Source organism: Dromiciops gliroides, chromosome 1, assembly GCF_019393635.1.
Source record: "Dromiciops gliroides isolate mDroGli1 chromosome 1, mDroGli1.pri, whole genome shotgun sequence".
NCBI lineage: Eukaryota > Metazoa > Chordata > Mammalia > Microbiotheria > Microbiotheriidae > Dromiciops > Dromiciops gliroides.
Genome location: NC_057861.1, coordinates 751,885,310 through 751,899,534, shown reverse-complemented (window position 1 = coordinate 751,899,534; position 14,225 = coordinate 751,885,310). Strand labels below are relative to the sequence as shown.

At 41.2% G+C, this 14,225-nt stretch overlaps 1 protein-coding gene across 2 annotated transcripts in view; it reads left to right on the top strand.

Annotated features, from left to right (window-relative positions):
• Positions 1 to 14,225, top strand: part of CACNA2D3 (calcium voltage-gated channel auxiliary subunit alpha2delta 3) — a 1,069,564-nt gene that overhangs the window by 879,227 nt on the left and 176,112 nt on the right. For both annotated transcript variants that reach the window (XM_043978536.1, XM_043978534.1), the window contains one exon: positions 2,049 to 2,129. In XM_043978536.1, the coding sequence (XP_043834471.1) occupies positions 2,049 to 2,129 (81 nt within the window). The remainder of the gene's footprint in view (positions 1 to 2,048; positions 2,130 to 14,225) is intronic.

Sequence of the window (14,225 nt, the reverse complement as noted above, 5' to 3'; positions counted from 1 at the left end):
AGCTTTCTAACAGGCAGAGCTGTCCTAAAGTTTAATGGCTCACCTTGGGAGATTATAGGTTCCCCACTCATTGGAGATCTTCATACAGAGACGTTTTGACTACTTTTCAAGGATATTGTCATAGGGTTTCTCATTCAGGTTTGAGATGGGATAGATGACCCTTCCAACCCTGAGATTCTGTAATTTTATTTTAAAAAGTCCAGGTCTCTGCGTTAGGAGCCCCGTGGTAGTCCTGGCTCTCTGTGTAACCTTGGACAAATCATATGACCTCTCTGGTCTGTAGTTGCCTCATCTCTGGAAAGACTCTATTAAACAAGGTGATTTTTAAGATGCTGGGCTGTTTTGATATACTACAATATTGATTCCAGGGTAGCAAAGAGAGTTTTACTTCCTTATGTAGTGTCTGGCTACCTAGAAGAAGAACCCAGATAATATCCATATTATGCCTGATGTCACTGTTTTGGTGGCATTCCAAATCAGTATTTGGCAACTTTTCCCTTTGAGGTTTGTAGCCATCAGGAATAACCAAGAAGCTATTAATGAGTCTTTGGAGTAAGCATTACATTCTTGTTATATCCATGTTTGGAATAGACGTGCCCAGAAACCCAAGGCTTTCAATAAGATTTTATAGGTCAGTCCATTCTGAACCAGAAATCAGAGCCAATGCTCCCAACTCATTTGAAAACTATTTCCAAACTTCTTGTCCAGCCGCTCTCCCATGATGTATATTTGTGGATAGAATATAAATATGACTATTGAGATAAGTAAACATAGGGAGCAGTAATGATGTGCTACTCAACATGTTGTATGTTCTAGATTGTAAAGAATTCTAGGAGAAAAGAGAAAATCAATCTGAGGTCCCCTCCATATCCCCCAAATCAGGTGATAGTGAGTCAGGTCTACAAGAGTTTCCAAAGTAGTCATATCTCAAAGGTACTCTTATGACTTGTAAAGAATCAGAGCATATTACGATTGGGAGGGACTTCATTGGTCTGAATAAGAATTCTTATCTTGACTGTGTCTATAAGGGGCTTTCCAATAATTTTTGAAGGCTTACAGTGAGAGGAATTCACTGTCTCCCAATGAAGTCATTCTTGGGGATACCTCTGGTTAAAATAAATCTCTCTGCCCTCTTCGACTAAGGCTACATTTGCTTCTCTGCTGCTTTTACCCAAGGATTCTAGTTCTGTCCTTAGGGGCCAAGAAGAATAAGCCTTGAATTTCTTTTCCACATGATGGCTGGTCATGTATTTTAATGCAGTCACTCTCTCTCTCTCTCCACTGGGCTCCAAGTTTTCTTTGATCCAGGCTAGATAGCCCTAGTTCTTTCAAAGGATGGTATGAACCTAAGGACATTCAATATTCTGGAAGATTGTGGATATTCTCCAGATTATCAGTGTTCTTACTAAAATGTTGTGCCTAGAGCTGAATGCAATACTGTAGTTGTATTTTCACCAGGGAAGTGTACTTGGCATAGTGCCTGAAATAGAGCAGGTACTTAATAAATGCTTATTGACTTAATTACCATCTTCTTATGCTGGAGTCAATGTTTATTGATACAAACTAAGATTGTTTTAGCTTTTTTGGCTGCTATATCAATGTTGACTGTGATCCAAGAAGAGATACCAACAAGGATTAGTGAGTGCCAATACCACTTACCAAGCATTAGCCCATATGAGGCTGGATGGAATTGGGCTTAGAATCAGTGATACCTGGGTTCAAGTCATGAGGATTCCTTTTTATATGAATTGGACTAAATCCCACTGAGGCCCCTTCCAAGTCTCAAACTCTATTTCTATACTTCCATGAATTCAAGGTTCTGATAATAGTTGTATTACTCTGGCTAATATTCTTAGCCTTTCTCCAACTTCAGCAATTCTATGGGACTCATCAATTAAATCTGAGATAGATTAGAATCTTGCTGAGTGGAAGTATCTCCCCTGTGAGGGATAACTGTTGAAGATGCCATAAGCTGATGTCATTTACTTCAATGATCATGGTATATCAATCCACTGTAATACCCTAACTGTCTTTCCCCCCTCTAACAGGAGCAGCAAACAAAAGCAATGTGGTGACTGCTAGTACTTCCATCCAACTCCTTGATGACAGGAAATCACCAGTGGTAGCAGGTAATGCTCTTGTTTGCTTCTATCCATGAGCAAACCAAGGGTGATTCACATTCACTTGGTCTGGTAACTGATTTCCCTTGCAACATTGTTCTGCCCAAGGACAAACACATTTTATCGATTTGTTTTCTAAAATATTTTATCAGTGCCTTATGTTTTTATATCACAAACCTTTCCTGATATAACCCCTATATAATAAAGCCCTTCCCTAGCAAAAGTGAACAACAGAGAATTTGATAGCTTATGCGATGTCCCATGCCTGTAGTTACCCATCTGTCTATTGAGAGAATTCACGTGTGTTTTATTATCATTCACAGAACAAGATTTATCACTGCAATTAATGTTAGTATGGTCTTTGTTTATGCTGTTGTAATTAGTATATATCTTGTTTTCCTGGTTTTGCTTTCTTTCACTCTGCATTAGTTTGTACAAGTTTTCCTATGTTTCTCTGGATTCCTCCCATTCATCATTCTACAAAAGTATATTCATTCTTCTTGGGAGCATGATGTTGTATCATCAAAATTGAGGGCCCGTTGCTCTTTGAAAGAATGACTAAATGTTTTTCCACTCTTATCCTCTCAAGTCCATAGCTACTAGGACATAAGGTAAGGTAGAATTTTGCCTCAGCTATCTGGAAATTTGAGATCAGATCACAGCTGAGAAATGTGTAATCTTTGTAAAAAAAAAAAGTGACAGCCATTAGATTTGACCCTATATCTGAAGTCTTCTGGGTGGCATTTTTAAAAGAAGGATTCTTGATTTGTTTGTAAATAGCTTACTAAAGAAAAAAAACCCAGCTGTCAGGGTACTGTCCTTCTAGCAGGAACCTGGCATAAGTTGACAATGACCTTGTCTTGCCACAGCATCTATCTTTTTGTAAGACCTTGAGAAGACTTATCTCACTAACAAAATTATTCTGGGCATTTTGGATATCATTTCGCATATTTTATGAATATCCTAACACTGAACTCTCCCCATCAATGGAACCGGCTGCCTTTAAGGGAGGGTAGGGCCTTCTCTATTCTGGAAGGTCTCCTGGATGGCTGTTTAAGCAATGTGAGGTTGAGGGGGATTCTCAATTCAGGTAGAGATGAAGATATCTCTGAGCTCCTTCCCAACTCTGAGATTTAGTCAGAATTAATCAGTCTGATTTTCTGCACATACTTTTCCCCTTCCATTTGGACTCGATTTTTACGTATGTGTTTTAATTGGAAAGGACTGAAAGCTTCTCTAGGCCCGTCACTGTTATCCCAGGGCAATAGTCCTGGCTATGTATATTCAATTATGCTGTTAAGTGGTAAGTTTGGTATGTCTGGGAGCAGAAGTTATATAGAAATGAAACTTTGGTTTTGGCTTATACAAATGGTCAAACTTGACTGAGTATCTGGGGTTTGTGGTTCCCTAATTCTGGTCCTTAGACTCAGTCATTCAATGGGCCAAAATCAATGATGAGACAGATTGTCCCTTCCACAGCCAGGTTCCCTTTGGTTGTATTCTGTACAACTCAATAAGCATTTCTTAACCAGGTGACCCAGTGCATAGTGTGTTAGACATAGAGCCAGGAAAACCTGAGTCGGAATACTACCTCAGACACTTACTGGCTATGTGACCCTGAGCAAGTCATTTATGCTCTTTTGCCTCAGTTTCCTCATCTCTAAAATGAGACCAATATTAGCAGCTATTTCCTAGGACTGTATACAAAGTGGTTTACAAACCTTAAATTCCTATATAAATGCTTTTATTATTATCATTATCATTATTACTATTAGCTATGTTCTAGGTACTATGTTTAGCACTAAGATTATAAAGACAAAAATGAAATAATCATTACTCTTAAGAAACTCAAATTCTAGTCATTCATTGAAAAAAACCATGTATAATGTGCCTAAAATGTTCCAGGTCCTATACTAAACCTGAGCATACAATGATAAATAAATCATATGGACCCTGCCATCAATGAATTTATGTTGTATTCATACATTCTACAGACATTTATTAAGTACCTACTGCATTTCAGGCACCATGGTACATGTGGGGGATACACACACATGCCCATACACAATGCCATGAAATTGTCCCTGCCCTCAAGGAATTTACATTCTGAAATAAATCATCCATTGTCACCTATTTAAGAACCTGCTAGTAATTAATGATTGTTGGCATCTGACCCAACAAGACTGAGATAGGCTATAAAAAAGGGTAGCAGGATGGAATGAATTCTGGATCTGGGGTCAGAGGAATTGAGTGCAAATCTCTATTCAACTACTTTGTATGTGTGAGACCATGTACAATTCATGTTATATCTCTCTATTTCCATTTCACTGTCTACAAAATGGCAGGGGAGTGGATGGGGATTAGTTAGAAGATTTCTAAAGTCCCTTGCCTCTCTAAATCTATGAACTGACTGGTTGCCTAAGTCTAGCGCCAGACCTAAGTGTTCACCCCAGCCAAGGTCAGGCCAAAATTGACGTCATAACATTTCATTCTGGGTTCTCTTCATCCCTAGTATCCTCTGATCTGGGTCAGGCTGATCTTTGTTGAAACCAAAGTTAGCAAGTCCCTTCCCCCATTCTGTTCTACTTTCAAAAATATTCCCAAATTCCTCACATGTCTGAAATGACTATTTTGGTTGATTGTGAGTGAAATGTGGATTCAGTTTGGACAGTCTGCGTCCGGACTGCAGAAGAATGTGGATATTCCCAAACACTCCATTAGACTCTCGTCATAGAACAACCCCAACACAGCATGGCAACGTCTTGCTTGGAATGTTCTCATAATACTGAATGAAACAATCAGTCTAGTGACCACAAGGCACTGAGTCAAAGACTTACCTTTTTATGAGATAATTAAAGAGGGGGAGCAAAGGAAAACAAGTCTGAGGTTATCTGGACAGCAGATATCATGGGAACATTGCTAGTCTTGGAGTCAGGATGATCTGAGTTTGAATTTCACCCTAGTCATTTTGTGTGACCTTGGACAAATGGTTAAATGTCCCTGGGCCTTCACCTTTGAAATGAGTGAGTTGATCTAAATCAAAGGGACAAACACAATGCTCCCAAGTATAAACCAGGGGAAATATTTAACAAAATAAATGAAAATACAAGAGAGCACCAAGAATAATATGTGGTTTTCTAAGTCAATATGCTTCCCTGATGGATCCTTATATCCAGTTTAGTGATACCCATTTCTTTTTGAGTTTGACACCTTTGGGCTAAATGGCCAGTTTGACCTCCATCATTCTATGATGACCTAATTTTGAGCATCCCCGTATATTGGGAAGAACATTGGATTTGGAGTCAGGGTAGAACTGGGTTCAAATCTTAGCTTTGCCATTCACTACCTTTGTGACTTTGATGACATAATCTTTGCAGACTTCAGTTCCTTACCAGTAAAATGAGGGAGTTGGACAAGACATCCTCGAACATCTCTTCCAATTCAAAGTATGTGACTCTCTAATTTGACAGTATTCCTGCCAACTGGAACGAGACTCTGCAAAGAGTGTGGAATTCGGATTGACAGGGCCTGGGTTCAAATTGTTCTTACTACCTGTGTGATGTTGTACATACTATTTGACCTCAGTTTCATCCTTTGTGAAATGTAGGGATTGCGGTAGATGACTCCAAAGGTCCCTGTCATTTCTAAACTTATGATACTAACCTAAGCCAGTCATTAAGATTTTCAATGGGAAAGTCTGCTCAAGCCTAGGTCTTATGGCTTTGGTTCCACAGAGAGGCAGTGGAATGGATAAAGTGACCTCCCAATAACCTTTAAATTTGCAAAGCTCGAGGAGCTATTTCATTGTGTTTTAAAAATTGCAACTTGCTTTCAAGTTGCTGTAATAATTAGGTCCTGGTAATTTTTTCTCTCTTTTTATTTCCCTCAAATTAAGTAGAGATTGTTTACTATTTTAAAATGAAAGGGCAATTTTAATTGGAACAGAATTTGTGTCTCAGCAGGTAGAGATGAAAATGTAAAGATGGTTGTCCCATGTCCTCCTGGGGAAGCCAAATGGGGCAAAGGGGAGTGACCCTGAGCTGAGCTTCAATGGTGCTCTTGTTTAGAAAGTAAACAGATCTGAAGGGAAAAGTTGACAATTTTGCAAATAATTATAAAGGAGCCAGCTTGGAAGCCTTGCCTAACACCATGGCATGCTTTGGGATTCTCTAATCCATTTACAATGCCTGGGCCTCTTGGGTGGGGAGGAATTTTTTCAAATTTTTTTTCTTCTTTTAAGCAAAAACATTTAGATCCTCATCTGTCACTGACAGCTTTGAAGAGGGGGCAGGCATACTGGGCAGACTTCCATTGATACATCAACCATGGAGGAGAAATGAGGCCCATCCATCTTCTTTTCCCAAGGCACCAGCTTCAGTGCCCCTCTGGCTCTGTCTGCCAGCCAGCTACCCAGCTGCCCTAGTATTTGCATACATTTCCATTTACCAGCTCACTGCAGAGAAGGGAGTAATGCGGAGTCTTTCCTTTGTCAGAAGACCTGCCAAGGTTAAATTCTGGATTCCCTCAGTCAAGCCCAGTGTTCATCTTCTTCCTTTCATAAGGATCTCTAGCAGCTGGACTTGGCATCTAGTCCCGCATTTGCCAGTGATCACCTATGTGAAATCTTGTTGTTTGTCCATCATTCTCACAGAGGACCGTGGCATCAGGGCGATGTCATGACTTGTAGTGAGTTGGATTTAAGTGAGGGAGGACTGTGCAAGGGTACAAGGTCACCCACCTCACTCTTTTCTCCAGAGCCATCTGGGCCTAGTGACAAGATATATATCAAGATGACTGGAGATAACCCAAGTATGTATATGTCTGTGTGAGTGTGTGTGTGTGTGTGTGTGTGTGTGTGTGTGTGTGTGTGTAACTTGCCCAGCAGGGTCAGACAGGTAGTTAGTGTCTAGGGTCTGAGGACAGATTTAAACTCAGGTCCTCCTGAATCCAGGGCAGGTGCTTTATCCACTGTGCTACCTAGCTCCCCTGCCCCAGATATTTTTTAAGGCAATTGGAGTTACATTACTTGCCCATGGTCATACAACTTGTAAGTGTTTGAGATTTTATTTATTTATTTATTTATTTATTTATTTATTTATTTATTTATTTATTTATTTATTTATTCATTCATTCATTCATTCATTCATCTATCTATCTATCCATTCATTCATTCATTCATTCATTTATTTTTGTGGGCCAATGAGGGTTAAGTAACTTGCCCAGGGTCACATAGCTAGTATGTGTCAAGTATCTGAAGTCAGATTTGAACTCATGTCCTCCTGAATCCAGGGCCAGTGCTTTATCCACTGTGCCACCTAGCTACCCCCTGAGATGAGATTTTGACTCAGGCCCTCAAAACTTCAGGACCAGTGCTCTATCCACTGCACCACCTAGCTGCTCCATGTGAACTCTAGCAACTCAAGGAAGCTCTTTGAGTTTTAATATTCTAATCTACAAAATAGGAATAATACTTATATGTTGAGGGGGTAGAACGACATAGAAGATAAAGGGCTGAACTGAGAAATTAGAAATCTGGTTTCGGATCTCAACTCTGAAATATACTAGACATGTGGCCATGGGCAAGTTATTTCAGATATATAATTCTTCTTTTCCTCATCTGCAAAATCAGAGATCTGGAGCTGGAAGACTCTTCAGGCCACATTTTCTGACTCCTTTATTTGAGAGATGAGGAACCTGAGGCCCATACATGTCAAGTGACTTTCTCAAGGTAATCTATATAGTAAGCATCAGAGGTGAGATTGGAACCCAGGTGCTCTGACTTTAGTCAGGGTCCTTTCCCCTGAAAAGCACTGACTCTCCTGCTACATAGACTGATGGTGGGGCTCAAATGATATAACATAGCTAAAGTGGTCAGAAAAATTGAAAGTGTTTTCTACATGTTGCTCCTTGGTGTTATCATTTTCCAACCTACTTCAGGGCTAGGCTGAGGATGAACTGAGGTAACTTAGAGGAAAATTTCTGAATATGAAAAACAGAAGATACTGGAGACATTGATGACATAAGATATTGCATCCAAATGGTTTTTTTTAGCTCTGGAAAAGCAAAAGATGCTAAAGGTCTTCTATTCTGTAAGCAAAGTCAGTCAGTGAGCAGTTATGAAGTGTCTACTATGTGCCAGGAACTGTGCTAAGTACCTGGGAAAGAAAGAAAAGCAAAAACAAGCCCTGCCTTCAGGGAGCTCAGAGTCCAATGGGGGTGGACAACACACAAAGAATTGGAGAACAAGTTCTAGAGGGCTAAGGCAGAGATAATCAGTAGAGGGAAGGTACTGGAATTGAGAGGAATTAGAAAAGGCTTCCTTGGAAGAGGAATGGTTTTAATTGGGAATAGAAATAAAACAGGGAGGGCAGGAGTTGTGGATGAGGAGACCAGAGTGTTGCAGGCAAGCAACCACCAGTGAAAATTCTTGAATCAGGAGATGGAGTATCTTCTTCAAGGGACATCAAGAAGACAGTGTGTGTGTGTGTGTGTGTGTGTGTGTGTGTGTGTGTGTGTGTGTGTGAGAGAGAGAGAGAGAGAGAGAGAGAGAGAGAGAAAGTAGAACTTTCATTTATTTTCCTAATTATTGACTTGAAAATATGGTTTACATTTTATTTGTAGGACATTTTCAAAACCCTCCTCTTACCTGGGTAGGTTCTATTCTTTTTTCTGCATTCAGTAGGGGGCGATAGTGAGATACACTGCAGAACAGTGATTTATTAAATTGGTGACAAGAGATTCAGAGATGAACTGAAATTTAGTATTAGACCCTCTCCTAAAAGAACTTGTTTTTCTTTTTAATTTAACTTTACTTTCTCCATTCCTATCCCCCTCTGAGCAGACAAAAAGCAATGCTCATTATGAATATGTATAATCATACAAAATAAATTGAAGAAGAAGAAGGAGGAGAAGGAGGAGGAGGGGGAGGATGGGGAGGGGAAGGGGGAGAGGGACAGGGAGAGGGAGAGAAGGACTATGAAGAAGAGGAGGGGAAGTGGGATGGGGAGAAGAAGGAAGGAAGGAAGGAAGGAAGGAAGGAAGGAAGGAAGGAAGGAAGGAAGGAAGGAAGGAAGGAAGGAAGGAAGGAAGGAAGGAAGGAAGGAAGGAAGGAAGGGAGGGAGGAAGGGAGGGAGGGAAGAAAGGAGGGAGGGAGGAAGGAAGGAAGGAAGGAAGGAAGGAAGGAAGGAAGGAAGGAAGGGAAGGAGGAAGGGAGGGAGGGAAGAAAGGAGGGAGGGAGGAAGGAAGGAAGGAAGGAAGGAAGGAAGGAAGGAAGGAAGGAAGGGAGGGAGGAAGGGAGGGAGGGAGGAAAGGAGGGAGGGAGGAAGGAAGGAAGGAAGGGAGGGAGGAAGGAAGGAAGGAAGGAAGGAAGGAAGGAAGGAAGGAAGGAAGGAAGGGAGGGAGGGAGGGAGGGAGGGAGGGAGGAAGGAAGGAAGGAAGGAAGGAAGGAAGGAAGGAAGGAAGGAAGGAAGGAAGGAAGGAAGGAAGGAAGGAAGGAAGGAAGGAAGGGAGGAAGGGAGGGAGGGAGGAAAGGAGGGAGGGAGGAAGGAAGGAAGGAAGGAATGCAAAGAAGGAAGGGGAGGAAGGAAGGAAGGAAGGAAGGAAGGAAGGAAGGAAGGAAGGAAGGAAGGAAGGAAGGAAGGAAGGAAGGAAGGAAGGAAGGAAGGAAGGGGAGGAGAAAGAGAAAGAGGAAGGGAGGAAGAAAAATCTGCATTCTGGGTACATCACTCCTCTCTGTTTGGAAGTGGATACCCTGGAGCCCATCAGAAGTTCATTCAGGGAAACTAGCAAGAACTTTAGATTGGCGCCAGAGTAATTTGATGGGCATGGGGGATGCTACACTGTAAGGCCTGGAGAAGGTTGTCTGTCACTTATGTTTATATCATCATCTGCAATAGCCCTTCATGAGCACAAAAGACTAAACAGATGTATGATTAGAAGACACTCCAAGAAGCTCACCAGAGCATCAGTAGCTGCTATTTCCATCATTCTGGAAAAGAGTGATACCGGATGGGAGATGATGGCTTTCTGAAAGCCAGAGGTGCTTTTCAACATAGGCCTCAAAGAGTCATTAAGTTCAATTTAGCCATTTGCTCTGTGGTCCAAAAGGCAATGTTAGCCACTTCTGGAAGGGAGGAGAGAAGGGCCAAATTAGAGTTTAGAGAGTGAATAATTGAAAAGTAAAGGATAATAAGATGAATGGTGACTGCAGACTTTACTGTCCTTTCGGAGACCCTAGCTTAATCAAGTAATTACAAGTAGGGTGGATTTATGAAATTGAGCATAACCATTATTATGTAGTGTGTTATTTCATGAGAAGTTGGTTCATGTTATGATGTGTTGTGTTGTGATGTGATGTGATACCTAGAAAGACTTTATGCCCTCTTTTTGCCAGTTGGTTTGCTCCTCCTTTAAAGAACAAGTCAAACCTGACCTCCTCCAGGAAGCCATTCTGGATTCTCCAGGTTGGTATTAAAAGTCCTCCTAAGAGCTCAGAGGGCATTTAGTTGTCCAACTCTAATCTTTGTAGCTTGGCATTTATAGTTTCAAGAAAGTGGGAGAAGGGAGTCCAAACATGTGATCACAACCCAGTGGGGAACTCTCAGTGAGGAACAATCCTTTAGAAAAGCAAATACAGATTAATGTGATCTTCTGGTTATTTGATTGGAGAGTTGCCTGAGCCTCTTCAGTAACTTTCTCAAGGTCATATGTTAGAAACAGAAGTTGAACCTGTGTCTTCCTTATTTTAAAGCTGTTCCTCTATTCAGTATGGCTGGGGAGGTGTAGTCATGGTGAGCTGATCGAATGGACTGCCTCTTATGTCATATCATATATTTCTTCCTTTTTTAATTAAAAGAAAGGTTTTATTAAGCAGGGAAGAAAATCTAGCTGGTTATGGGTGTCATATATTTCTTTTAGTCATTGTATCCCATGCCCCATTTTAAATTCCTTCAATCAATCAATGAAAGAAATGCTGATTAAGTGCCTACTATGTGCCAGTCATTGTGCTAAGAATCAGAGATACAAAAGGAGGAAAAAGATAGACCCTGACCTCAATGAGCTCACAATTTAATTCTTCAAGACAGGATTATCTATCCTGGTGCAACACAATAGCATCCCTCTCTCCCCTGTCCCCTACTCATGCCCATGCATGAGTTGTGGTAACCATATCAATATCACCATTGTTCTAGAAAAGGACATGCCAATTGGTTACTCTTTGCTTCAACTCTCCATCCACTTAACTCCCGACACTCCCTTATCCAGTCAACATTTCCACAGATGGATTGTTTCCTTATTAGAAGATAAGCTCCTTAAGGACAAAGACTGATCCACTTTTGTTTGTTGTATCTCCAATGCTTAGCACAGGGCCTGTCTAATAGTATGTGTTTAACAAATACTTTTTCATTCATCCGCTTACTAAAATCTGCATCTTATCTAGTACGAAGGAAGCTATATAAATCAATTCAATTCCATCCAATCCTTTTAAAGGGTGAGGTCAGATTCATTTTTGTTTTTGTGTCACTTATGCCCAGCACAGTGCATCCTACACAATGAGTACTTAACACAAACTTCTTGATTGATCTGAATTGTCACAAAAACAACAGGATTAGATACAGAAAACATGGAGTGAATGTCCTACTTACATGATCCTCTCCTTTCTATGAGATTTTGCTAAGGACCTTCTGGGTAGAAGGCTTTCCATTTAAGCCGCTACTTTCATGATTGCCTGGATAATAGGAGAACTTTTTAATAGAGAATTGTTACATTGGCAATATTCTCTCAGCCTCTGATGACTTTTCAAATAGTTACAATGTACCTTTAGACTCTACATGTATTCTGTTAACCATGTGGTTACTACATTGAATGTACATTTATTCGGATGACTGAAGTGAAAGCTAGAGAGAGAGAGATTCTGCAACAGAAAAATAACAGTCATGAGGATAGGCCACCCTCCTGAGAAATGAGAAGCCCTGTGTGTGAGTGCTGCCTCTAATACATGCTGGCTGTGTGACTGTGGCCTTGCTTCTTCTCCTTTTGGAGCCTCAGTGTCCTGGTGGCTAAAATGGGCCTAATAAATGCTTACCCTTGCCTACTTCATTGGCTGGTTTTGAGGAAAGTGCTTTGCATCCCTTAAATAATATTAGTACTCATGCATTGAATTGCAACCCCCCCCCCCATTTTGCTGATCATTTTCTTTTCTCCAAGTATCATGAATGAATTTGTATTCACATTTGTCTTTTCTCTTATGCAACAAGATCATAGCTGCACTGCTGAAAGTGAAAGTGTCCTCAGAGTCTGTCTTGTCCAGCCACCTCATTTTATTGAGGAGGAAACTGAAGCTAGTAGAGTTGCTGTGACTTTTCAGGGTCACAAACACGAGATTTGGACCTCAGTTCTCTGAATGAAGAGCTAAAGCAGATACTGAAGCCACAAAACCTTACTATCACACCAGAAAGCCAAATGGACTTTGCTGTAAAAACCTGCAATGTGATGCTATCCAATATACTCAGTACGAGATAATGTCACCCTACCAACTCTGGCAGATGTGTCCTTGGGCATAGAACAGTAGTAGGGCACAGGGAATTATACTTCTTTGTTGTTGGCTTTGGGAGAGAGGGGATTGGTGACTTAGGACCTGGGACAGTCAGGGATAATGCAAAGGCTGCTACATTTTATCAAAGGAATGCTTTTACCAGTGGACTGGGGTTATTCCCAGATATCCCCTTCTCTAAGCAGCAGTGACAAGACTAGCTTTTTATCCATCTTGGCAGAAGAGAACATGATGGCAAAGGGGATCTAGGCAGCTGAGATGTCCCTGGCCCACTTTTTGGTTTTGGAAATGGATTAGGTTCAGAGACTGGCTCACATTGTCTTCAAAACCAGCATCCACATTTAACCCTCAAAGAGTCATATGAAGCAGCTGCTGGCATCCCACCATAGATGCTGACAAGGGCACAGGCAGGATTGAGTTTCACACCAATCCTTGCCATGGGAATAAAAATAGCCCTAAATTGGGAGAAGCTGGAGACTCTACAGTGTAATTGTACCAGGAGGAATTTACATGACCCCGAGGACTTTGCTCTTCTCCAGGGTGCATCCCCTCGCTCAATGCCCTTAGCAATAGGGGCTAGAGGCAACTGCTTCCCGGACAAGCCTTATTAATTCTGAAATGAAAAGAACTGTCCAAGCCTTTTACAGATGAGTAAAAGGTCCAAATAAGTTAAGTGATTTGCCTCGGGTTCACACGGGTTGTGTGTGAGAATAGAATAATGCCCTTTATGTGATCCTGTCTATGGTCTTAAAGGAATCTGGTGCAAAAGGTCTTCAGTTTGCAGAGGATAGAAATTGAAGCCAGGGAAGTCATGGGCTCCCCGTCCACGAAGGCCTTCCGGAAGAGTCTCTGTCGAGCTGGTGTCTGATATTTTGTAGGGCCATTTTTTTCTCAAGTGTGAACTAGATCACAGGCACCTCAGTCTTTCATTGGATGACATCTCAGAGCTCATCTTGTCCAATGTCTTCATTTTACCGATGAGGAAATTGAGCCCAAGGAGTTCTGAAGCCTATGGAAAGGCTCTGAAATCAAATAGATAACAAGCATTAGACACTAGAACTGTTCTTCTTTCCACTAGCCAGTGAGATTCTTCGATTCTGCTTGGTCCAAGGTAATAAATAGGGTCATGGAAAGAGAGCTGGAAAGGACCTTAGAGCTAATCTATTCCAACCCCTTCATTTTACAGATCTGGAAATTGAGGCCAAAGGTTAAGTCATTTGTCCAGGAGGGTCATCCAGGTAATATATATCAGTGGTAGGATTTGAAATCAGGTCTTCCAGTCTTCAAGTCCCTTTCTCTTCTCAATATACCACATAGCCTATTAAGGTCTAAACCAAACCCAAAGCCCAGATTTTTCCAGTGCTCCCCTCTACCTGCTCATCCATCTATCATCCTGTTTCCTTAGTTATATAACTGATTTTGACCCTACATCTTAGTCAATCCATGCCTGCCCATCGTGGGTTACTCTCATCCATATCTTTTCACAAATTAACCACCAAACATGCTGGTGATTTCTCATGTTCTCTTGCTATCACATGGATACCAACAAAATTGAT